We start from the raw sequence: 26,942 nt of genomic DNA on the forward strand, positions 1-26,942 counted from the left end.
GGAATTTAGTGGTGTGAGGCGAGGCTGGAGGGACAGGCAGGAGTGGGCCACAGAAGATCTCGGAGGAGAGAGAATTTAGAATGAACTCGGAGCAGTGGAAGTCTCTGATGGGCTTGAGGAGAGGATGATACACGACCTTGGGAAGACATCTCCCACTCTTTCTTACTGGCTTTGAATGCCTATTTATATAATGCTGACCACGGTTCTTTATCTTTGCTGAGGAATAAGATACAGGAATGGGCCAAGAGCGCAGAGTTTGATCACCCACAGGGACAGACTTCCTTTTAAAGCCTCTATCTCTGGAGAGTTTATAGAGAGTGAATGTGAGAGTGTGTGTCATGCCTGCTTTGAGGGAGCATCAAAGATGGGCTGCATGCCATTAAAAGCTTACCTGAAATAAAATATCACTATTTTCCTAAAATGTTGTTGCTATGTTGAATGTTTTTCTTTCTCTTTGTACGTTTGGTATTGATCAAAACACTAAGTTGTACAGCTTTGAATTTTTCTGCTACAAATTCAAACACAGCGTTCACCTATCCAGGAGTGGCAAAGAGGCAGTACAACTCTTAAAGCCCACACTGCTCAGCAGATACTGTGGCTGATTCATCGCTCTTTCTTAAGAGGCAGATATGGTACTCAGGTGACCACGTATACATTCCAACCAAGTTTTCCAGCAGTCTTTAGGGGGCAGAGAGTCCCAGAAGGGACGGAAATGCTTTAAAAAGAGCTAAGGAAGTACTTTGGTCTCATGAATCAGAGAAGGGTTCTTCTTCAAATTTTGCTTTGAAACCAAGAATATTACCACCTTTTAATGTCTGCCTTCTAAGTCGATTAAGGAGCAAGTTTTACTTATCTGTTTGATTAAGAATAGAGACAAGCAAATTTATATCTGGTAGCTTAAGTCTCAATATTTGCATAACTCAGGAATAGTAGTTTCTGATGCAGTTACAGTAGAAGAGAATATAACTAAAATTTGTGGCAAATTTAGGATTGAAAACTCTGTTGTTCAAAAATGTCCCCAAATCTATATGCACCCTTTTCTCAGCTTTGTAACTACAATGAACTTGACTTTTTCTTTAACTAGTACTTCTGTGAACATTTTGCATTCACTGCTGTGCAGTTCTGGGTTAGAAGGCACAGAAGCTCAATCCAAGGCTACAAAGTAAGGTATTCTGGGAAGTTTTGTTGTTTTAATAAAAAAAAAAAAAGGATTTCAGATATATCTTGCTTAAAAAAATTTTTTTTTCTCCTCATAAACCAGAAAAGCAGAAGAAGAAAAAAGGAATCAGCTTAATGAATCATTCTGGTTCACTGGATTCCAGTTGGTAGAGTTTAAACTGTGGAAAAAAACCCAAAAACTTTAGTTCCTTCTGTCATGAATCAGTTAAAAGTTTTGTTATTTTCAAACAAAGAGCACATTCCTGCACAAGGTCGGAACTGCGAAGTCAAAAATGACGTGACCAGGAGTGGCGATCTTACTTTAGAAATGCTGCCTCTTTCTAGATGCCGTCCCTTGAGAGGACTTCTGGGGAGACTGGTTTTTTTAAAACTCTCACGTCCCCTCGCCCCTCCAGCCCGGGGGCAGCTCCTCATTGAAGGGCTACAGCTCCGAGCGGCCGAGGCGCGCACACGGACGGGGCTTCTCCGCGCGGCGGCGGCGAGGTTGGCGGGAGCCCGCGACCTGTCGGCCAGGCTGACGCGCACGGTCGCTGCAGCCGACCGCGTTACCAGGTGTGGCTGCCGCTCAGAGCAAGCACCCGACTGCAGTCCCGTACTGGCAAGTGCGACACGAGGAGCCCTGCGAACCTGACCCAGCCCCGGGCGCGCGAGGGGCGGCGGTAAGTTTCTCCCCAGGGGCCCCGCGGAGACCCCGCGCCCTCCGCTCCGCGCGTCCGAAAGCGAAACCCGGTGGGCGCGCGGGCCGGAGCCGGGAGGGTGGGCCCGTCGGCGGGAATGCGAGGCTCCCTCCGCGCCCGCAGCAGGAGACACCTACCTGCGCGTCCCGACGGCGCGGCCGCGAGCAGCCCTAGCAGCAGCGGCAGGGCCGGGAGGCCGCGAGCCGGGGCCCCTCTGGCCGCCGCCCTCCCTGGAGGTCGGGGAGCCCACATGCGCGGCGCGGCCCGGTCACATCTCAGCCCGCGGCGCAGCCTCCCGGGGGCGCCTGCGGCCCGCAGCTCGCGCTGCGCGCGGCGCTCCTGGAGGCCCGGCGCCCGGGAGGCGGTGCCCTGCCCGCGCCCCACCCGCGCCTCGCCGGAGTCCAGCTGGAAGCCCAGCGGGGCAGGCCGCCCGCGACTCTAGTCCCCAGCCCCTCCGGCTTTCGGTTCTGCGCGTCCGTGCGCGCTTCCAGGACCACAGCCAGCGGGGGTCACCTGTGCAGGTGACATTCCACGAGAGCGCGGCCAGCGCATTGAAAAGTGGTGCTGGTTTTCAGGTTTGATGCCTCTTCTCTAAAACTTTTGAAATGCCAAATCTCAGTCCCAGAAGAAGAATGAAATGGATGTTTATTTCTCAACATACTGCCAGGTTCTCTGCCATACGTTGTATTTGATTTCACTTAGTCCTCACTCCCTGCAATTATTGTTCCATTTTACATATGAAGAAAGGGAAACTAAAAGTTGAGATATCAGCTTGAATGAAGTCCCCGTGCCTGTGAGGTGTGGTGTGTGGTTTTCCACTCAGGCCTGATTCGAATTCCACTGCTCCTCATAATGGGATGTAGGGTTTAAAATTAAGAAATATATGAAAAAAACAGCGAGCCAGTCTCAGTTCTTGTGAGAGAGTTATAAAGGTTGGGCACAGCTCGAGAATAGAGAAATAAACGATTTATCTCAGAGGTGTTCCCCCATTCTCTCACAAATACCTATTTTCAAGCATACAAGAGAAAATGACCTTAAGATTAGATCAACTATCTTTATCCTAGAAAAGAGAATCTAAAGTGATGGGGGAAAAAAAGAGTCTTTTTGGTAGAAAGGAGAGGTTGGGTAGGATTTTCAGAGCCCCCCCAAATATACGATTTCCTCCAGCCCAGGAAGACGTCGAGGGAACAGAGGATGCGGCCAGGCCAGGTAGGTTGTCCCTCCGGCTGGGGCTTGGCCTCGTGATGCAGGCGGCACCGCGGACTCCCCAGTCACATTTTTGCTTCTCAGCGGGGTCCTTTAGGTTCTGCCAGCAGGGGTGCGGGAGGAATACTGAATGCGGGAGGAGGAGCGGAGAGACTTTCTGCTTCCTATTTCTTTGCTGTTCTTGTCAGCAAGGCCCCCCAGTGTTTCTACCGCGGTGAAAGCAGTGGGTTTTCTGTCTAGTTTCCTGCTTCTTTCCCTACTCCCAGAATCAGCCCCACTGCAACCCCCACAGATACCAGTACTGGGCTGCTGGCCTTGCCTCCATTCTCAGAGACCTGCCTTCCCGTGTCCTGGGTTCCTCGATCAGGATGTAACCCCACATCCTCCCTCGGTCCCTTCAGTCCTTGGGCTGGTATTGCTTCCTGTAAGTACTTTCTCTGTCTTAGTTCTCCAACATGTATTTAACCAATCCCCCCTAGCAAATTCTTCCTGTGAAAATCACTAGCATGGTTCTGTGTTCCCGGCTGAACTGATTCAGTTAAGAGTGTAGGAAGGACTCTTAGGAAGAGATCTATGTTATCCGTACATCCTAAGCATCTTCTTGAGTTGCTGTTGTTCTTACTGTAAACTGTACTAGTTAACTCCATCTCTATCATTTTAAGTCTAGTGGGTTAAACGTGATACGTATTTGCCACAAAGGTATTTTGGCCCAATCCTTTTTTGGTGTCTAAACTTTAGGACTTGAATGCGTTTCTGTTCAGATATGAATCATTCAAGGCCCAAAAGGGTCTAAAGTAGACTGCACTTGGCCCTCCCTCCCTCTCCCTCCCTAATCTTTAACGTGAGCACTAATAGTTTATTGTTTCCACCCTCTAGGAAATGGAAATGAGAAGGAGCCCTTACCTCTAGTAAGTGGGCTACCCCTTGTTTGTGAGCCAATAGTGTTCTCTGTGTCCCTCCTTCCCCTCCCCCTTCCTCCTCAGCTTCCACTTTGCATGTCAGACAGCAAGTCAGAATTACACTGGACAGCAAACTGACCGCTCTGTCCCCAGGATGCCTGTGGTTTTGTGGGATGAGTGGGACATGAGAAATTGCTAGGTGTTCAGTTGATGTTGCCTATGCATTAAATTAAAGAATGCAGTCATTACTTTTCTTTTCGTTTTTACCTGTGACCTAGAACTCACCTTAGGGAGTTTCCTTAATACCTTTAAATTCTACCCTCTTAACCTGTAAACTTCAGTCTGAGTCCCTCCCAGTGTAAATCTTCCCAGTCAAAATAAATCCTATTATCTCCTTCAGAGGAGTTTTGAAATGACTCACATTCAAATAGAGATTTTCCTCTATTCATAAAGACTGCAACTCTTGCCATGATTTAATACCCTGAGATCTAAATTTTGCGGAGCCTGATGTATGGATTTTTGGGCTGTGTTATCAGAAAAGCCATAAACCAATACATCCTACCCCCAATCCCAGTGCTAATACGCAAACAAAAAATACAAGCTCTTCCTATTCCAGTATAACTTAAAAAAGTTCCAGAGGTAATGTGTCGTCATCATTAGTATTATCACCCCGAGATGAAGCCTTTAAGCAGATACATATACACACATACACACACACATATATATACACACATTGTCAACAACATATAAAGTTACTGAATTCTTACTCTGCACCAGGCACACTGCTAAGCATTTTGCATTTACTACTTCCGTAGGTCCTTAAACAATTATTTGAGTTAGTCACGTTACCCTGAGTTACAAAACAAGGAAACATTCTTGGACAGGTCGTTTCCTTAATATGCAACAGAACTGGTATCTGAATCCTGGTCAATCTAATTCCAAAGTCTGTGTTTAATGACTTACATGTTTCTTACATATAGGAAAATAAAGCAAATAGATTTGCGGGGTGAACTGTGAAATAACACACATACTAAGACGCACTTACTGATTTCTGAGAAATGCAGCATTGGTGTGATTTCCATATCGTAAACTACCCTGTGAATGGGAACAGATGCCCATTCCTGGGCACTCAAGTACAGGCAGGGGCAGGTTCAGAATGCAGTATTGTGAGTGCTTCAAAAATAAACCTGAAGATTAGGGGACAAGTGGTAGTTAAAGGAAAAGGATTGGCAAGGTAAATTCTCTGAAAAGGATTGGGGGTGGGGCAAATTCGAGAAAAGGAAAGAGTCCTGGGAAGATGATAAGGCTTCAATACTTAGGAGAGTTCTAAAATTTTATCAGTCCATTCTGCCATTCTTTGTGGATATTTGCGGGCTAGTAACAATGTTTATGTTATGCTGTCTGCTTAAATCCAAATAATATCTGATATTTAAAATGCTATAGAATCTTATGTCATCAAGTCTTCCTCCAACTCTTTTCAATTTTCTTGAGAAGTTCATGCACTTAAAAAAATTTTTAATTGTCAAGTATAATACACTTACAGAAAAATGCACCAAGGTAGATGTTACAGCCCAACGAGTTATCACAAAGTAAAAGCATTGGTTAGCACCACCGAAGTCAAGACATAGAACAAGGCTTACCCTACAGAAACCCCTTTCTACCCCTTCGCCATTCCCCCAAACCTTTGGGTGTATATTCTACTGTATCTGGCTTCTCTAACACAATATAATGCTATGAGAGTCATCCATGTTGTTGCCTGTAGCTGTAGTGCACACTGCAAAGTTACCCATTATATGACAGTGCCACAGTTTAATTATCCATTCTGGTTTTGATGACATTGGATTGTTTCTGGTTTGGAGCTGTTAGCAATAGCACTGCTCTAAACATTCTTTGTATGTGCCTCTTGCTTAGGTGCACATATTTCTGCCACATACATCCCCCAAAGTATAATTGCTGGATAAGACAGACAGGCATAATTTCAATGTAAGTAAAAAATGCCAAACCTGTTTTCCAAAGTAGTTGCAGCAATTTACCCTCCCATCATCAGCTGTAATGAAAATTCTTCTTCCACATTTTTGACAACGCTTGGTATTTTCAAGCTTCATAATTTTAGCCACTTTAGAGGCTCTGTAAGTGGTATCTCACTGTGGTTTTCATTTGCATTTTCTGATTACTAATGATATTGAGAACTTATAAGTTTATTGCACTTGGGTATACCCTTGTGTCATGGGTTTGCTCAAATTTATTGTCTATTTTTGCTATTAGATTGTCTTATTTTATTTTTAATTTATTTGAAGGAATTTGTTACATATGCTGAAGATGAAGCCTTTAAGCAGATACATATACACACATACACACACACATATATATAGCAAATATTTTCCCCCTTGTTCTTATGGCTTGCCTTTCTACTGTCTTAATAGGGTGATTAAAGAGATTCTTAAATGTAATATGGTCTAATTTACCAACTATTTCTTTTATAGTTAATATTTAAAAAATGTTATCCTACCCTAAAGTCATGAAGATATTAATCTAAGTTATCTTTTAAAAGCTTTATTGTTTTATTTTCTCAGATTTCAAATTATGATCCACCTGGAATTGATTTTTATATATGATATAAAGTAGGAGTTCAAGTTTTACTTTGTATATGAGTCCAAATGACCTGGCACTATTTACTGAAAAAGCATCCTTTCCCTCTTCAGTTCTGTCTTCTTCATAAACTAAATGCCATTCATGAATGGGTCTGTTCATAGACTATACTCTCTCTCACTGGTCTTTCTATTATTATGCAATACCACTGGTTTAATTACTTTTTGCTGAAAGAGCAAGTCTACTTTGCTCTTATTTGAGTATCTTGACTTTTTAAAGAACACATTGTATTTCCATTTAAATTTTAAAATCACTTGCCAATTCCCACAGAAAATTGGTTGAGGCTTTTTAAAAAAAGTTTTTAAGTCATACGTAAAATAAGGTGTCTAAAGCACACTGATCGCAAGCTTTTCATATATACCCAACCATGTTACCAACCTCAGATCGAAATACAGACTGTTTCCAGCACTCCAGAAGATTCCCTCATGTCCCTTCTCATACCCCTAGCATAGGAAAACACTGTTTTGACTGCCATTACTATTTGATTACTTTTGACTCTTCTTGATCTTCCTATTAACAGAATTCACAGAGTATATTCTTTTGTACCTATATTTTTTGTTCAACATAATGTCTTTGTGGTTCATTTATGTTGTTATGTTACCAGTAATTTTTATATTTTTTGTTGCTAGGAGTGTTTCACGATGAGCTTTTAATATCTGTGTTTGTTCATTCTTATGCCGAAAGCATACATGAGGTTCCTAGGGCAGAGATCAGAGTTACTATTATTGCACACATTGGTCACTGCCTCAGCTCTCTCTTCCAGGGTGACATGATGAGAGTCAGGTGCATCCTATGCATGCACTGCAGGAGAGAAAGTCCCAAATTAGGAATCTGGAAGTTTATCCAGGCTACACATTGCTTAGCCACCACTCTGTTTTTCTGAGAGAAGGAAAAAAACCCTGTTTTCCCAATGTAAACCATTGCTTTGGACAGTAAATGAATTCTCTCAGGAAGGCACAGGGGAAAGTCCCTAACCCTGGACTGCAAACATTTGGCTCTCGGGGAGATAAGATTTATTGTCCTTTGAATGGGAACATATGGCTCCAGGTCTAATGTCCTTGCAATGTGAGGAACAAATGAGTCTAGGAGAAGTGATTCTCTGATGTGCCAGTTTCCTTTGCTCAGGAGGACCAAACTGACCAGAAACATGAAAATATTTGTGGAGCATTGTTTCCCTGATATTACATTATATGAATATAGCATATTTGATTTATCCATTCTCCTGTTGATGGACATTTGTGTTGTCTCCTACTGAGTTGTTAGCGTCCTTCATGTATTCTGGATACAAGTCCTTGGTCAGATATATGTGTTGCAGATTTTTCATCCTGGTTTATGGCTTGCCTTTTATTTTTGCAATGATGTCTGCAAGAGCAGAAGTTTTACATTTTGATGAAGGACTATTTTTCAATTTTTTTCTCTTTACAGTTGTGTTTTGGTGTGTCCCATTTAAGTTCTTATCCCAAAGTTGAAAATGTTTTCTCCTAGAAATTTATAGTTTTAGATTTTGCAATTAAATCTGTAGTACAGTTTAGGTTAATTTTGTATGTGGTATCAGAAGAAAATAGATATGAATTCTGTTTCCCAAGCAGAGAGATGTCTTATTGTTTCTGCACCTTCATTTAAAAGATTTTCAGTCTGCGTTACATTGCTTAGCCATTTTGTTGTAAATCTATTGGCCATATATATACAGTTCTATTTCTGGATCTCTGCTCTTCTCATTGGTCTTTTTTTGCACTAGTACCACATTTAAAAAATAAATGTTTTAGTTGTTATTTATGTAGTTTCGTACAGAAAATTTGCAAAGGCAGTACAGAGAGTTTCTGCATACTCCTCCCTCAGTTACAGCACCATGGTAGATTTTCACAACAGAGGGAGTTACAATGGCATATTACTGTTAAGTCAACTCAGGCTTATTTGAATTTCTCTATATTTTTCCGTTTCTATTCCAGGATCCAATCCAAGGTACCACAGTGCATGTAGTTGCCATGTCTTTTCAGTTGCCTCTGGTTTGTGATAGTTTCTCAGTTTTTCCATGTTTTCATGATCTTGACAGTCTTAAGGAGTATTGGTTAGTATCCTGTATATACAGTGAAAAAATACCTATGGGTAATTTAAAAATCTTAATATGAGAGTTTAACAAGGTTTTCTAAACCTGAATTCAATATCCAAAAAGCATTTGTACATCTACACACTAATATTAAACAGATAAAACATGAAATAAAGTATTGTAAGAGCATGAAAGATACCTATAGGAAAATACATGAAATTCTCAAGAGAACATTGAAGAGTATTTGTTTTAGATGAGGAGATATGTGGTGTAGTTATGGATTGAGGACCCAGTATCAGTTAAAATTAGGTCATAGATTCAATGTAATTATGATCAAAATTTTAACAGATTTTTGTGAAACTTGACGTCATTAAAATTTGTATGGAGTTGTTAAAGTACAGAAAGAATTAAGACCTTTACAAGTTTGAAAATAGTTTTTTAAAAAGTTTGGATAGGAGGACTTTTCTTTTCACAGATCAAGACTTATTATAAAGTTATAGTAAGACAATGTAGTAGACCAAAAGATCAACAGAACAGTATATAGAGTCTGACATATATGGATATTTGATAACTGACATACAGGTAATTTTAGATCAGTGGAGAAAGAATGGAATTTTCAGGGAATGCTTCTATGAAAATAAAGTAGTTACTATATTACACACCACATAGAGAAATAATCTGAGGTTCATTGAAGAGCTGTTATGGGTTAAATGATGGCCCCTCCCCCTCAAATTCGTATGTTGAAGTTCTTACCCACAATTCCTTGGAAAGTAGCTTTATTTGGAAATAGGGTGCTTGCAGATGTAATTAGAAAAGTTAGTATGAGGTCTAACTTTAGGATGGGCCTCTAATCCAGTATGACTGGTGTCCTTATAAGAAGGAGAATTTTGGATGCAAACATGCATAAGGGAGAATGTCATGTGAACAGAAAGGCAGAGATTGGGGTCGTGCATCTGTGGCCCAAGGGACATCAAAGATTGCCTGTAAACCACCAGAAGCTAAGGGAGAGGCATGGAACAGATTCGCTTCACAGCCCTCAGAAGGAGCACACCCTGCCAACACCTTGATTTTCAGACTTCAGGCCTCCAGAACTGTGAGATGATACACTTCATCAATTAAGCCACCTTTGTTATGCCAGCCCTAGCAAACCAATCCAGGAGCTAAATGTACAGGCAAAATAAGAAAGATTTTAGAAGACAATATAGTAGCATATCTGTAAGTTATTTAAAAATTATCAATAGGTATTTTTCATTACATCTATAGGTATTTCCTACCCAAGGAGGGAGAAAAGCATATCTTAAACATAAAAAGCACTAACCATAAATAAAAGGATTGCTAAGGTTGTCTACATTAAAATTAAAAATTTCTGTTCATCAAAGAACAAACTGCAAACTGGAAAACTATATATGCATCATATATAACATGTATAATGAAGAACATTGTGTTATACATACACATACACATACATGCATACACATCATATGTGTGTATATATATATATATATATTTCTTTTTTCTGGATACTAGGCAACTTCCATTTAATTTCAAAGAACATTTTTGGTTATTTCTTTTCTATTTTGAGGTTGAGAATTAATACAAAAAATGGAAACAGTTCTCCTAGCAGAAACAATGGCTTCTGGAAGGGCTTATAAATAGCCACAGAAATGACATCAGTCAGAACCGTAAAGAATGGTGGTAATAAAGAAGATGAAAATCCTTGTGAATGTTGAATGACCTTGACATTCATGATCACCAAAAAAGGTCTCAATGCAGCAACTGTTAGGATAATAATTCAGCTTGTGGTTGCACCTGCCAGGCATGCTAATTAGCCAGAGTATGTGAAAAGAAACTAAAGATTCCTCCTTGCTGGTATGGAAAGACAAAGCACAACATTAATTATTTCCTTTGGTCCAAATCCACAAGTAACCTAGTCTTACTCAGTTGTAGCATGGTTCTCTCCATTGGGTAATTTAAAGAATTTAGATCTGAAGAGTTTTGAAAATGTTTTGTTAGCACATAGGTCATTTGATGAAAAAAAGATGGACAGCCCAATATAAAATTGGGCAAAAGTTTTAACCAGTACTTCAACAAAAGAAGATATTAAAATACACTGGCCTTTTAACATCATTGGTCATCAGAGAAATGCAAATTAAAACCACAGTGAGATAATTGCTCACTCTCACTATGACGATAAAAAATACCAATTTTTGGTGAGGAGTTAGAGCAACTAGAACTCTCGTATATATTGCTCGTGAGAGTTAAATTGTTAAAGCTACGTGGCCAGATTCATGGATGGGCAGCCTGTGCAGTCGCTCAGGGCCCCAAATTTCAAAGGGCTCTGTTCATGGTTTAATGCCTTGTTGTCCACATCTTGAAATTACTAATGATTTTTCTCTTTAAACTTGTTTTTTTGTAAGGAAAGTCTTATGAGACTATGGAGTATGTGCTTGAGCAGGGAGGTAAGTGCACTTTGTGAGACTGCCCCTATTCCTTGCTATCCCATTCATATAAAACCTTCTCCAAGTCCATGAACACAGAATTCTGGTGAAACCCCAATGCCTTGGAGTTCAGTGAGACTCAAAAGAGTATAAGATAGAGGGGGACAGGCCTGTCATCCCAGGGAAGCCCCATTTCTATTAGAACCAGAACTTGAGTTGGAAGAAGAAAGAAGCCAGTGCTGTTTTAAGAAGCATGAAAAACCAAAGAATCCTATCATAGCCTTTCTTATTCATGTTACTTTCCTGCATTAGCCAATCACATATACTAGAAATGATAACGTAGAAGGAAAGGAAAAACTAGGGCAACCTACAATTCTTTTCCCTTTAGTCCTTCTTTCTCACCAGTAAGCTGAGGGTAGAGGGTGTTGGTGTGATGTGCATGTAACCAAGAAGCAAAATTAAAATATTTGACTGACTTCAATGCAGCCATGTTCACTATCCTGTTAAGAATGAAATACATCTGCCTGTACAAACTATGAAATACGAATTGTGTAATTTCAGTGATTCTACAAACAGGTTAAATGCTCTTTTGCATTTATAATTGCCATTGAAGGTGAATGGTGAGATTCATGCTGGTATTGAAACACTTTAATCTTTTTTTTTATTTAGAGTGTCATAAAATAGCAAATCACTACCACATGTTAAGTGAGGTCACTGAGAAAGGAAAAAGCTTTATTTTTAGTACATTTGATGGCACTTTGCTTCCACTCTTTGAACAAGGAGCCTTGCATTTTCATTTTGCGTTGGGCCCTGCAAATTATGTAGCTGGCCTGGTTTATGAATCAGTAATTTTAATCCTGGATACATACTCAAGGAAAATGAATGTGTTTTTTTTTTTTGCCAAAAGACATGTACAAAATCTTAATAACAGAACTGTTCATAACAACCCCTGTCAAGTAATAACCCAACAGTTAGTAAACAGTAGAACATAAAAACTGTAGCATGCTCATGTAATGGAGTACTAGACAGCAATGAAAAATGGATTACTGCTACATGCAGCAACATGAATGAATCTCACAGATGTGATGTGGAACAAAAGAACCCAGACACAGAAAGAGTATGTCCCCTGTGATTTCATTTATAAGTTCAAAAGACAGGCTAAATAAATGTATAGTGATATTAGTCAGAACACTGATAACCTTTTGGGGTTGATGAAGGCAGAAGAGAGACTTTGGAGGAACTGGGAAGTTTATGTGTTGATCTGAGTGGAGGTTTAATTTATACATATGTAACACAGGTAAACATCAAAAAGCTGTACCCTTCAAGATATGTGTAAATTTTACCTTAAAAAGAGGAACTACAAAGAAAAAAGTCATCATCTTTCCCAAAGTTGTATCTTTACTGATCCTATGATGAATGTGAAACTTTCTCCACTCTGTGTGTGTGTGTGTGTGTGTGTGTGTGTGTGTGAGAGAGAGAGAGAGAGAGAGAGAGAGAGAGAGAGAGAGATGTGGTGTGGGCGGGGAGGAGATAGATGACCTAACGCCCTTAACTGCCACTGGGAAGTCCATGTTTTATTGTTCCCATTGAATGCACTTGGGTAGAGGACTGAATGAAGCATGTGACTCTCCATATTCCTAACTCTTTGTCTTTTCATGAAATAATTTGTTGTAAATAGAGGCATTTTGTTATTTTAGGATGTTATTTTACTTTGGATCTCAATTCCAATTCAAAGATTGACAGTAATTAATGTTTGCACTCTTGTCTAAAGTGTCAAAGTCAAGCTTAGGCTCATAGTTGCTTTTTCATGTTTAAAAATAGCATTAAAATTGCTTTCATGTGTAATTGTTTCTATTTCAACATGGATGATCTCATTTTTAATTAGAATCTTGATTTCATATGACAGTGATTTTTATCACTTGCCTTTCTCTATATTTGGAATGCTCTTCCCCTGAATTATACATCCTCTGACCCCTCAATTCAAGTTTCTGCTTAATGTCCTCAGGGACCTTGTATGATCACCATCCAAAATAACACCAATCCCCTTGTCAAATTCTATGCCTTACTTTATTCCATTTTTCTTTTTAGCATTTACTATGACCTGACATGTCTGTATGTGTGTTTATGCACATTACTGTCTGTCTTCCTCAGTAATGATTGAGTAACCTCCAAGAGGGTAACCTCCAACCTCCAATTCCTTTTTGACTTGCTGCTTGGCACTCTATCAGTAGGTGCACAATGTATGTTTGTTGAATGAGTGACAAACCTTATTTTCAAAATTGAGAAGAAATGTAATTAAAAAATATAAGAAACATTTTTTAGATTTTATGATGCAATTGTAAACATTACAACTCAGAAAGAGGTGACTGAAAGTAAAAACCCAGGAGAGAATATGGAAGGATAAATATTATTGCTAGTACCTGGCTGATTTGAAATCAGAATCTTCCTGGAGTTTCTCAGTGTTCCCAGGCTTGAAAGGACGACAGCAGAAGTCAGCATCTGGAGCCAATAGTGAGCTCCATTTTTGGCAATCTGTGTGTACTGCCCATCAGAAACGCACCCAGTGAGCCACTGGATGTCACTGTTCTCTAATGCCTCTCAGTGAATGGCCTACCCAGTCTCTTCAATACATGAATATGCAGTGGCCTAGTTTACAGCCATGGCAGAGGACACAGCGTCACCTGTAAAGGCCTGCTCAAGATGGGATTACTTACTGTTCCTAATATAAAATTGATTTTCAGTTCTGAGCAGCACAGAAAGGTTTAGAAGAGAGAGTGATCTCAAGTGCTTCTCTCAGCCTGAAAACAGTGCTCAGGAGAAGAGACAGAGCTGCCCATCTATCTTTCAGTCGAGAGTGACTGACTCTTCTACGGGCCCAGACTTGGAAGCAAGGGCTAGGAATAATTTAATTTCACAGCTGGTTTAGATCACATTCAAGGGTAACACCAAAATCCTCCCATTAAAACACACACACACCAAAATATGGAAATGAAAAACAAGGCTTAATGACCAGTTTATGTCAGAACATGACAGTTGCTTTCACTTTGAAAGACTTTATTAGCTTGACTTAAAGTATAATTTCCTGCCAACCCCATTAAGGTTTTCAACCTACGGGCATTACCTGTTTGCCTCCCATGCTTATCCACCCATGTAGGTATAATTAAGTAGGCAAGTTGCTGCAGCCTCTTTACCCATTGCTTCTCCCCTCCCCTTTTGAGCTATGCTCACATTTATCTGTCATGTTAAGGTTATGAGTACAGGAACTTGCTACAATCCCATTAGGAGTATTTCCTATAAAACTCATTTATTCACTTACTCAACAGATATTTATTGAGTACCACCTTCTAAGTCCTGAGCACTATTTTGGTTGCTGGGGACACAGCAGTCACACAATAGATACAGTGTCACAGTGGAGCCCACATTCTAGTGTTTAAATAGATATGAAAATCTTAAACAAAGGAGATCACCCAGATTGTTTTGTTTCTGTGGATGTTAACCAGTGAGTGGAGGTGCATTTGGCCTTCACAAACAGTCAAAGAGATTTGTATTTAGGCAAACCTTGTCTTTTAGCTTTCTTGCTTCAAACCCTTCAATGGCTTATCATTGCACTTGAAAGATGCACAGTAATCTTTACTATGCTGTGAGTGGGCTCCTGCGTGTTGCTCCAGCCCCATCTGATGCTATTCTTCCTCTTATTTCCTTCCATTCTCTAGAGATTCATCAGCCATTTCTCAGTTCCTCTCATTGCCAGGCACTTTGGTGAGTCAGAGCTTCTGTAACTGCTGTTGTCTTTGATTGCAAGGCTCTTAGGTAGCCATCCCTTCTCCCTCTCACATACACACTCACCCTTCAGTGTTCACTTGAACTCCATCACTTCTGCAGTGAGGTCAGTGCCCCAGATTAATCAAGTTTCCCCTATTCCATAGCCCTGATAGGGATATGTCCATTGTTTTCTCAAACACCTGAGCCTGTGAATTGCCTCTCATGTCATCCTAACTCATGGCAAAGCTTGCCATCACTGAACGTTTTGACAGTCGACCCCTGCAAGGTGCCAGGATGTCAATTTTCTACTTGTGGCTCTTTGTGGGTCCTCGCTGTCTGGTGGCCAGTGTGTAATCTGTCTCCAAAATCTCATATTAGAGTTTGCTTCTGATGGCCATTTTTATGACCAGGTGTCTTTGGTTGGGTCCCCTGGTAAGGGCTCTAAAATGGAAATTTATGGGCAGTAGCTTATTGGTGATGCTCCAAGGGTTGATACTGCTCAGAGAGCAAGGAAGCAGTCTTGATGGAGTGAGGTTGAACTGTGTGCAGTAATCCCACAAAGGGCTCTGGAGATGGGAGCATCCTTCAGAGTTGTCCTGATGGAGGTGAGGGCCTGCTGGGCCCCCTCCATCAGTCACTGGGTGCCGGGAGCTCCAACAGCAGGGAGCAGAGCAATGGGTACAGCAGCTCCCTTCAGCCCAGGGCAGTCCCCCAGGAGTGACACACCTGTGCCAGCCAACACTGCGGGAGCTGGGAAAGGAACATCTCAGCCTCAAGTAGGGGTCTGGGGGGTGCAGTATAGCATCTGTTATGGCAAACAGCAAGGCCTTGCACACAGTGGGGTTTCAAAGACCTCTTGATGGGGTCTTTTATTTCTACAAAACTTCGGCCTGCTGCCCTGAGCTGATTCTCCTTTGCTACTCTGCTTTCAGATTTAATTTTTGTTGTCTCATTATTTCTGCCTTCTATTCTTTTGGGCCTTAAACACATATTCCTCTGGCAGAAAAGTTGCACTAGACTATCTACCAACAAGTGCTGGGTACTTTCTATATGCCCTCTTCAAATACTAACCTTTATTTCTGTTTCTTCCAAAATTTGTTGAACCCTTAATTTCACCTTTTCATTTTTTCAGATTTTCATAAAGTTGTTCTAAAACTTCATTTTTAAATGTAGACTTCTAGTGACAATGTGTATGGTAGTTGGAGTAATAAAATTATAAATAGACAAAAAAACAAAAAAGATATTTTATCAGTAGTATCCAATTATATAATGAATTATTTTATTATTTGCTAAATCTGATGCATTCTTACTATTTAACGTTAACCTTGCCATTGCAAGAATTTCTAACTGTCATATATATTTATGTATATATATCATCTGTAGATTTCTGCAAACAATAATTGCAAACAATAATGGATTTTTGAATGAATCATTTCACATTCCTCCACAAGCCTACTAAATCTTATACTGTAATTCTTAATGAGATATTTACTTCTCATTCTATAATTCTTAATGAGATATTTATTTCTAGCCTCTGTAGCCCCAACTATATAGTGAAACTAAATAGATGTCACCTCAATTGCCATAATATTCCTTTGTCTATTTGGCCTAATATCTTTAAAAACCTCAGATTGTTGTATTTTGATCCTACAGTCTGTTCACTTGAGCTCTTTCCTCTTGTGATTCATTTATCCCAATATTCAATCTGATAGGATTAGCATAGGATGAGAAGTAGGCTGGATTCTAGAATGAGCCTTATTAGTTTTCTCATATGTGAAGCAATGAATGTTTGTATTATATATTGCTGTGAGATCAGTTACGAAAATCTATGTAGAAGAGCTTTGAAAGCAGTGAGATGTTTTTAAAATGAAAGGATTCCTAAAAAAAGAAAATATAAGAAGAAAGAAATGTAAAAGACACTAATGGGCTGTGTATGGTGTTCCATGTACTTTATACAGGTTATTTCACAACTATGGTGTTATGTCCCCATTTTAAGGATGAGGACACTGAGGCAGAAAGAGGTGACATAACCTTTCACTGCCCCTGACCAGTAAGTAGGATTCACACAGAGCTTTTTGGAGTCCAAGCCCTGCCTTCCTTTCATTGTGCCCAAGCCAACTCCTAGTAAATTATGTATAATCCCTGGAGGTCAGTTTCCTGTTGTGAATTTTTCTATTTGTTCCCTCTTCATCTCCTTCCTAGTCATCTCTGGCACTCTCCCTTGAAATCTTAGGCAGGTGATGGATTCCCATTTAAGGTCTCTTGCTTTTGGCAGTGCAATTTACCCATTTCCCATATTCATTTTAGATCAAGAGATCTGAACCTGAAAATGCACGTCATCACTGCTAGTTGTATCTTTTTCTGTATCTAATCTCTGTCCCTAAAGGGAAGAAATTGGTTTGAGGACGCATCTGACAGGTCAGTTCTAGAAGGTCAGAAGGGACAAATGAGCTGAGCTGTTGATTCAGTTGAGGTGATTTTGATGAGCACATGCTTGCCTGTGGGTCCATAATGTGTTTTTTTGCCATAAAATCCCAAGTTTTATGGGTCTGAAAGCATTAACTCATATCTTAGGAACATCCCATGAAGATTATTGTAATTCTTGGTGTGCTGCCTGACCATCTGCTTGCCTTCAGGAATTACTATCAGACGGAATGGTCCTGCTCAAATCTAGGCTCAGAAAGGAAATATGAGAATCCCTGAGTTCTTTCTGTTTTGTTGAAATAGCACTTTTTTTTTACACCCTGCCCAGAATAATAAAAAATATATTAATTTGTATTTTTCCTGCTTCAAATTGATCAGAGTAGGAAAGTAGTCTATTCTTTCCCTTCTTATTGTTCTATGAGAACACATCAGTGATCTCATGCAGCCTGCCTGAGAATGATATTTAAATACACACTGCCTTGTATCTTAACAGGACATCTACTTATTTGTGCATCTACTTATTTTCAGATTTAGCTAAATCACAAGGAAAAATACAAGGCAGGTCTATTGAGTCACCTAGTCATGGTTTTAATGGGGAAAGTATGAGGCAGAATGACCAGATCCCCCTTACCTTCCTCCTCTCCTGACAATCCACAATGATTTTTTTTTAATGAACTTTGATAACTGAATGATAACTGACAGGAGACAACCATTACAGTTTAGCAAAAACTTTGTGGCTTTATGAATGTCATGATTATTAAGACCATACTGAAATTTCTGAAATCATAATGATAAAATATTAATTTCTTAGTTGCATTCAAGCAATATAAAAATACCAAATATCAACTCCCTTTATCTCATTCTTTTCTTTATATAATGTCATAAACATATGACTCTATCCACATGTAACATCTGGACAGAGTCCATTTAGTCTAAGAACTGTTATTTTTTTCCTTTCCAGAAAGTGTGAGTATACTATTACTAAGACTGATCAGAATACATGAAATTCACATGAAAATAATGTCATGATTTAATGCCCATGTGGTTTAATTATCTCCTATTTCATGGCTACAGTTTACACTCTTAACCTGTGGGGCCACTGGAAGGCCAGGCAGCCTAGTGTGAATGTATCATTACCATGGGGAAACAGCCAAACCTCAAAAAGATCCCTCCTTTCTTTCTTCCCTCCTTTCTTCACTTCAATAAATATTTTTTTGATGAATTCCAAGTGCTGGCACTCCACTAGTCTTGAGGATGCAGAGGTGAACAAGCAGACAGTACTTTCCCTTAGGAAGATTAGACCCTACGTGGGAGAGAAGGCATCAAAGAGCTAAGTTCCCCACAAACCTTGGGATTACTATTGTGGTAAGTGCTGGTTCTGACAATTCCTGAATGCTGTTTGGGGAAGTGTGGAAAAACAAATTGTTTTTAGGATTTTCTTTTCTTTTGTTTCAGTTGAGATATACTTGCCCTGTAATATTGTATTAGTTTCAGGTGTACAACATAATGATGCAATATATGCATATCTTGCGAAATGGTCACCACAGTAAGTCTAGTTAATGTCCATCACCACATGTAGTATTTTCTGAAATGAGATTATTTGCATTGTGATTTTGTGGTCAGGAAAGCATTCTGGAGTTCAATAGGCCACCTCATCAATTTATTTTCTATTCTCCTCTCTACTTTTCTTTAAAAATTTTTTATTAAGGTATTATTGATATACATTCTTATGAAGGTTGCACATGGAAAAACAATGTGGTTACTACATTTACCCATATTATCAAGTCCACACCCATACCCCAATGCACTCACTCTCCATCAGTGCAGCAAGATGCCACAGATCCACTATGTGCCTTCTCTGTGCTACACTGTTCTCCCCGTGATCCCCCACACCATGTGTACTAAACATAATACTCCTCAATCCCCTTCACCCTCCCTCCCCACCTGCCCTCTCACACCCCTCCCCTTTGGTAACCACTAGTTCATTCTTGGAGTCTGTGAGTCTGCTGCTATTTTGTTCCTTCAGTTTTGCTTCTTTGTTATACTCCACAAATGAGGAAAATCATTTGGCACGTGTCTTTCTCCACCTGGCTTATTTCACTGAGCATGTCTTTGGGTCCATCCATGTTGTTGCAAATGGTAGGGTTTGTTTCTTTCTTACGGCTGAATAGTATTCCATTGTGTATATGTATCACATCTTCTTTATCCATTCATCTACTCATGGACATTTAGGTTGCTTCCATATCTTGGCTATTGTAAAAAGTGCTGCGATAAACATAGGGGTGCATATGTCGTTTTGAATCTGAGACTTTGTATTCTTTGGGTAAATTCCAAGGAGTGGGATTCCCGGGTCAAATGGTGTATCTATTTTTAGTTTTTTGAGGAACCTCAATATTGCTTTCCACAATGATTGAACTAGCTTACATTCCCACCAGCAGTGTAGGAGGGTTCCCCTTTCTCTGCATCCTCACCAGCATTTGTTGTTCTTAGTCTTTTCGATGCTGGTGTGAGGTGATATCTCATTGTGTTTTTAATTTGCATTTCCCTGGTGATTAGTGATGTGGAGTATCTTTTCATGTGTCTGTTGGCCATCTGAATTTCTTCTTTGAAGAACTGTCTCTTCATATCCTCTGCCCATTTTTTAATAGGGTTATTTGCTTTTTCGGTGTTGAGGCTTGTAAGTTCTTTATATGTTTTGGATATTAACCCCTTGTTGGATATGTCATTTACAAATATATTCTCCCATACTGTAGGATGCCTTTTTGTTCTGTTGATGGTGTCCTTTGCTGTATAGAAACTTTTTAGTTTGATATAGTCCCATGAGTTCATTTTTGCTTTTGTTTCCCTTTCTCAAGGAGATGTGTTGAGGAAGAAGTTGCTCATGCTTTATTCAGGAGATGTTTGCCTATATTGTCTTCTAAGAGTTTTATGGTTTCATGACTTACATTCAGGTTTTTGATTCATTTCAAGTTTACTTTTGTGTATGGAGTTAGACAATAGTCCAGTTTCATTCTCTTACGTGTAGCTGTCCAGTTTTGCCAACACCAGCTGTTGAAGAGGCTGTCATTTCCTCATTGTATATTCATGGCTCCTTTATCATATATTAATTGACCATATATGGTTGGGTTTATATCAGGGCTCTCTAGTCTGTTCCATTGGTCTATGGGTCTGTTCTTGAGCCAGTACCAAATTGTCCTGATTACTCTGGCTTTGTAGTAGAGCTTGATGTTGGGGAGTGTAATCCCCCCAGCTTTCCCAGCTTTATTCTTCCATCTCAGAATTGCTTTGGCTATTCAAGGTCTTTTGTGGTTCCATATGAATTTTAGAACAATTTCTCTAGTTTGTTGAAGAATGCTGTTGGTATTTTGATAGGAATTGCATTGAATCTGTATATTGCTTTAGGCAGAATGGCCATTTTGACAATATTAATTCTTCCTGTTCATGAGCACAGGATGATTTTCCATTTATTGGTATTTTCTTTAATTTCTCTCATGAGTATCAAATAGTTTTTAGCATATAGGTCTTTCACTTCCTTGGTTAGGGTTATTCCTAGGTATTTTATTCTTTTTGATGCAACTGTGATTGGAATTGTTTTCCAGATTTGTCTCTCTGCTAGTTCATTGTTAGTGTATAGGAATGCCACAGATTTCTGTGTATGAATTTTGTATCCTGCAACTTTGCTGAATTCAGGAGTGTATTCTTTAGGTTTTTTTATGTACAATATCATGTCATCTGCAAACAGGGGCTGTTTAACTTCTTCCTTGCCATTCTGGATGCTTTTTTTTTTTTTTTTTTTTTTTTTGTTTGCAAAGGTTAGCTTTTTACTTCTTTGCATTTCTTTGTGTTGTCTGATTGCTGTGGCTAGGACCTCCAGTACTATGTTGAATAGAAGTGGGGAAAGTGGGCATCCTTGTTTTGTTCCTGACCTTGAAGGACAAACATTCAGCTTCTCGCTGTTAAATATAATGTTGGCTGTGGGTTTGTCATATATGTCCTTTATTATGTTGAGGTATTTGCCTGCTATACCAATTTTGTTGAGAGTTTTTATCATGAATGGATCTTGAATTTTGTCAAATGCTTTTTCAGCATCTCTGGAGATGAGCATGTGGTTTCTGACCTTCTTTTTGTTGATGTGGTGGATGATGTTGATGGATTTTCGAATGTTGTACCATCCTTGCATCCCTGGAATAAATCCTACTTGATCATGATGGATGATCTTTTTAATGCATTTTTGAATTTGGTTTGCTAATATTTTGTTGAGTATTTTTGCATCTATGTTTATCAGGGATATTGGTCTGTAATTTTCTTTTTTTATGGTGTCTTTGCCTGGTTTTGGTATTAGAATGATGCTGGCCTCATAGAATGAGTCTGGAAGTATTTCCTCTTCTTCTACTCTTTGGAAAACTTTAAGGATGATGGGTATTAGGTCTTCACTAAATGTTTGATAAAATTCAGCAGTGAAGCCATCTGGTCCAGATGTTTTGTTCTTAGGTAGTTTTTTGATTACCAGTTCAATTTCATTGCTGGTAATTGGTATGCTCAGATTTTCTGTTTCTTCCTTGGTCAGCCTTGGAAGGTTGTATTTTTCTAGAAAGTGGTCCATTTCTTCTAGGCTATCCAGTTTGTTAGCATATAATTTTTCATAGTATTCCCTAATAATTCTTTGTATATCTGTGGTGTCTGTAGTGATTTTTCATTTCTCATTTCTGATTCTGTTTATGTGTGTAGACTCTCTTTCTTTCTTGATAAGTCTGGCTAGGGGTTTATCTATTTTGTTTATTTTCTTGAAGAACCAGCTCTTGCTTTCATTGATTCTTTCTATTGTTTTACTCTTCTCGATTTTATTTATTTCTGCTCTAATGTTTTATTATATCCCTCCTTCTACTGACTTTGGGCCTCATTTGTTCTTCTTTTTCTAGTTTTATTAATTGTGAGTTGAGACTGCTCATATGGGATTGTTTTTCTTTCCTGAGGTAGGCCTCTATTGCAATATACTTCCCTCTTAGCATGGCCCTTGCTGCATCCCGCAGATTTTGCAGTGTTGAATTATTGTTGTCATTTGTCTCCATATATTGCCTGATCTCTGTTTTTATTTGGTCATTGATCCATTGGTTATTTAGGAGCATGTTGTGAAGCCTCCATATGTTTGTGGGCTTTTTCATTTTCTTTGCATAATTTATTTCTAGTTTCATACCTTTGTGGTCAGAGAAACTGGTTGGTACAATTTCAATTTTTTAATTTACTGAGGCTCTTTTTGTGGCCTAGTATATGATTATTCTTGAAAATGTTCCATGTGCACTTGAGAAGAATGTGTATCCTGGTGCTTTTGGTGTATAGTTCTGTAGATGTCTGTTAGGTCCATCTGTTCTAATGTGTTGTTCAGTGCCTCTGTGTCTTTACTTATTTTTGTCTTGTTGATCTGTCCTTCAGAGTGAGTGGAGTGTTGAAGTCTCCTAAAATGAATGCATTGCCTTCTATTTCCCCTTTAATTCCTCTAGTATTTGTTTCACATATGTAGGTGCTCCTGTGTTGGGTGCATAGATATTTATAATGGTTATATCTTCTTGTTAGATTGACCCCTTTATCATTATGTATTGCCCTTCTTTGTCTCTTGTTACTTTCTTTGTGTTAAAGTCTATTTTGTCTGATACAAGTACTGCAACTCCTGCTTTTTTCTCCCTATTAGTTGCATGAAATATCTTTTTCCATCCCTTCACTTTTAGCCTGTGTATGTCTTTGGGTTTAAAGTGTGTCTCTTGTAGGCAGTATATAGATGGGTTGTGTTTTTTTATCCATTCAGTGACTCTATGCCTTTTGATTGGTGCATTCAGTCCATTTACATTTAGGGTGATTATTGATAGATATGTACTTATTGCCATTGCAGGCTTTAAATTCATGGTTACCGAAGGTTCCAGGTTCACTTCCTTACTATCTAAGAGTCTAATTTAACTCACTTAATGTGCTATTTTCTTCCTCCTTTTTCTTCCTCCTCCATTCTTTATATATTAGGTATCATTCTGTACTCTTTGTCTATCCCTTGACTGACTTTGGGGATAGTTAATTTAATTTTGCAGTAGCTTACTAATTAGCTGTTCTACTTTCTTTACTGTGGTTTTATTACCTCTGGTGACAGCTATTAAACATTAGAAACACTTCCATCTATAGCAGTCCCTCCAAAATGTACTGTAGAGATGGTTTGTGGGAGGTAAATTCTCTCAGCTTTTGCTTATCTGGAAATTGTTTAATCCCTCCTTCAAATTTAAATGGTAATCTTGCTGGATAAAGTAATCTTGGTTCAAGGCCCTTCTGCTTCATTGCATTAAATACATCATACCACTCCCTTCTGGCCTGTAAGATTTCTGCTGAGAAGTCTGATGATAGCTTGATGGGCTTTCCTTTATATATGATCTTATTTCTTATTTCTATCTCTGGCTGCTTTTAGTAGTCTGTCCTTATCCTTCATCTTTGCCATTTTAATTACTTTATGTCTTGGTGTTGTCTTCCTTGGGTCCCTTGTGTTGGGAGATCTGTGAATTTCCATGGCCTGAGAGACTATCTCCTTCCCCTGACTGGGGAATTTTTCAGCAATTATCTCCTCAAAGGCACTTTCTATCCCTTTTTCTCTCTCTTCTTCTTTTGGTACCCCTATCATGCGAATATTGTTCTGTTTGGATTGGTCACACAGTTCTCTCAATATTCTTTCATTCTTAGAGATCCTTTTTTCTCTCTGAGCCTCACCCTCTTTGTACTCCTCTTCTCTAGTTTCTATTTCACTTTTTGGTCTCCTCCACCGTATGTAATCTGCTTTTAATACCGTCCATGGTGCTCTTCAACAAATGGATCCCCGACCGGAATTCATTCCTGAGTTCTTGAATATCTTTCCATACCTCTATTAGCATGTTAATGATTTTTATTTTGAACTCCCTTTCAAGAAGAGTCATGAGGTCCATGTCATCTTTCTCAGGAGTTATATTAATTTTGCTGTGAACCAGGTTCCTTTGGCTTTTCATATTTGTATATGGCGCCCTCTGGTGTCCAGAAGCTCTTATCTCTGGAGCTGCTCAGCCCCTAAAGCAATGTCCGGGGTGGCAGGGGATTGGTATTGTTGCCTGGAGGGAGGAAAGAGCTGTTTCCTGCTTCCCGGCTGCTATACCTGTCCCCTCTGCCTGAACCAGTGGGCCAAGCACACAGGTATAAGCCTCTGTTTTGTGTTTGTAGTTACTGTAGATAGATCTTCTCTCTGGCTGGCCTAACGCCAGGGTAGGGTTTGCTGGTTTGTGAGCCAGGTGGGGCTGGCCGGGAGAAAGGCACAATAGGCTGTGTATCACAGAGGGGGTCCTTGGAGCTGTGTAGCCAGCCAGGGAGCTGGAGCACCTGAATATCGTGAAAGCTCCCAACCTGCTGGGCAGAGTGCATCTGGACAATTTTGTCTACCTGTCCTTTCTCCTGAACAGTAAGCTCTGTGCAGTCCTTGCCCCTTTAGCAGCCCTCTTGCTGTTAGGAAGTCCCTCAGACTGCCCGCCTTTCTTTTGTCCCAGAGCAGCTGTATATGGATCCCTGCTTTCCACAAGTGGCTGGAATCTCAGTCTCTCCAGGAATTCTGCCTGTCTTAGCTTTCCAATCCCCTAATCATGAGAGTATCATGAAAGCACCATGAAATGTAGGTTTCTGAATGTAGGTTTGTGCTCCCAGAGCAGATCTCCGGAGCTAGGTATTCAGCAGTCTCAGGCCTTCTACTCCCTCCCCTCTCTGTTTCTCTTCCTCCCACCGGTGAGCTGGGGTGGGGGAAGGGCTTGGGTCCCGCTGGGCCACAGCTTTCGTACGTTACCCTGTTCCTTGAGGGTCTGCTCTTTTCTGCAGGTATATGCAATCTGGCGCAGTCCTCTTTCCTGTTACTTTCTCGGGTTAGTTATATTGATTATATTTTTGTATTATATGCTGTTTTAGGAGGAAACCTCTGTCTTACCTCTCATGCTGCCATCTTTAATCCTCTCCTCTCTACTTTTTGACCAGTCTCAATAATTGATGTTTTGAGTGAATGCAGTGTTATGGGGAAATAGTTATAGTTCTAACACCTTTCCTTCATTAAAAAAAAATTCTACATCTCCCCAAAATGAAAGATAAAAGTAACTTTTTATGTTTTTATTCTTTCTTAGACATTCTCCTAATATTGTCCTGCTTATGTGCATATATTTTCTCAAATACTGACAACCTCCATCTAAAGAGAGAGGTCTGATTTTTACTGCAGTTCAAAGAACTTCAAATAGTTTTGTCCTTAAAACAATGCTGATAGGTAACTAGGGTGGGCTGCAGGAGAATTAGAGGAAAGAGGCTTTATGGTGCTGTGACAAGGCACATTAAAGGAGGAAATGACTTGGTGTAAATCCCAGGGTCCAGAGTTGTGTGTGTAATTGTGGTACTCTGAACTTTGGCTTTGGAGTGTACTATGGAATTTATTATCAGTTGGTTTATTCCCTCTTGGTTAATTTGTAGAAATGTTCCTAAAGTATGTCTGTGAACACTTATTTGATGGAAATTTAACAAGTGTTAAATGGGGTTTTAAAAAACTGTACAAAACACAAAACTATCCATGGTCAAACAAGTTTCTTTACTTGTTTCAGATTTCTCAGAAAATTTAAAATCCAAGGCCCATTGTAAATCACTAAGGGAGGACTCACAGGCAGTATACATATTCAACTTTATTGAATGATGAACCTCTTCTTTATAGAACATCTTATAGGAATAGTATTGCTTGGAATGAAGTTTGGGAGATGCAGGCTTAGATTACTTTGTAAATTAACTCATTCTCTTGAGGATATCAATGGATGGAGGAAGAGGTTTTATAACCTATATATAGCATAGAGAATACAATCTGGTATGAAAGTGTTGCTATAGATAATTCACAAAATGGTTACTGCATATGGAAAAAATTGTTCCATTGCAATACCACTCATGGAGGTGTGGAATAGCAATCTGTTCCTAAGTATTTTAGGATCACTTACATAAAGTTAGAATCATTTTTCTTTCTTTCAATTCACCAGAGTTGATTTTTAAAAATTCTAATCCATCCAAAGAAGAAATTCAGATGGTCAACAGACACATGAAAAGATGCTCCACATCGCTAGTAATCAGAGAAATGCAAATTAAAACCACAATGAGATATGCCTCACACCAGTAAGGATTGCCACCATCCAAAAGACAAACAACAACAAATGTTGGCGAGGTTGTGGAGGAAGGGGAACCCTCCTACACTGCTAGTGGGAATGTAAATTAGTTCAACCATTGTGGAAAGCAGTATGGAGGTTCCTCAAAAAGCTCAAAATAGAAATACCATTTGACCCAAGAGTTCCATTTACAGGAATTTACCCTAAGAATGCAGCAACCCAGTTTGAAAAAGACAGATGCACCCCTATGTTTATCGCAGCACTATTTACAATAGCCAAGAAATAGAAGCAACCTAAGTGTCCATCAGTAGATGAATGAATAAAGAAGAGGTGGTACATATACACAATGCAATATTATTCAGCCATAAGAAGAAAACAAATCCTACCAGTTGCAACAACATGGATGGAGCTGGAGGGTATTATGCTCAGTGAAATAAGCCAGGCAGAGAAAGACAAAAACCACATGATTTCACTCATATGTGGAGTATAAGAACAAA

General features: G+C 39.5%; 1 protein-coding gene and 1 long non-coding RNA gene across 2 annotated transcripts in view; both read right to left on the reverse strand.

Moving 5' to 3' along the window:
- The window catches only part of IL20RA (interleukin 20 receptor subunit alpha), a 35,020-nt gene extending 32,762 nt beyond the window's left edge, over positions 1-2,258 (reverse strand). Inside the window, exon 1 of the mRNA XM_017681300.3 lies at positions 1,994-2,258. Within this exon, the coding sequence (XP_017536789.3) occupies positions 1,994-2,108 (115 nt within the window). The 5' untranslated portion in view covers positions 2,109-2,258. The remainder of the gene's footprint in view (positions 1-1,993) is intronic.
- Positions 2,259-3,978: 1,720 nt separating this feature from the next.
- The window catches only part of LOC140845481 (uncharacterized), a 33,873-nt gene continuing 10,909 nt past the window's right edge, over positions 3,979-26,942 (reverse strand). The window contains exon 3 of the long non-coding RNA XR_012124273.1: positions 3,979-8,687. This is a non-coding gene — a long non-coding RNA (uncharacterized lncRNA). The remainder of the gene's footprint in view (positions 8,688-26,942) is intronic.

Source organism: Manis javanica, chromosome 13, assembly GCF_040802235.1.
Source record: "Manis javanica isolate MJ-LG chromosome 13, MJ_LKY, whole genome shotgun sequence".
Lineage (NCBI taxonomy): Eukaryota > Metazoa > Chordata > Mammalia > Pholidota > Manidae > Manis > Manis javanica.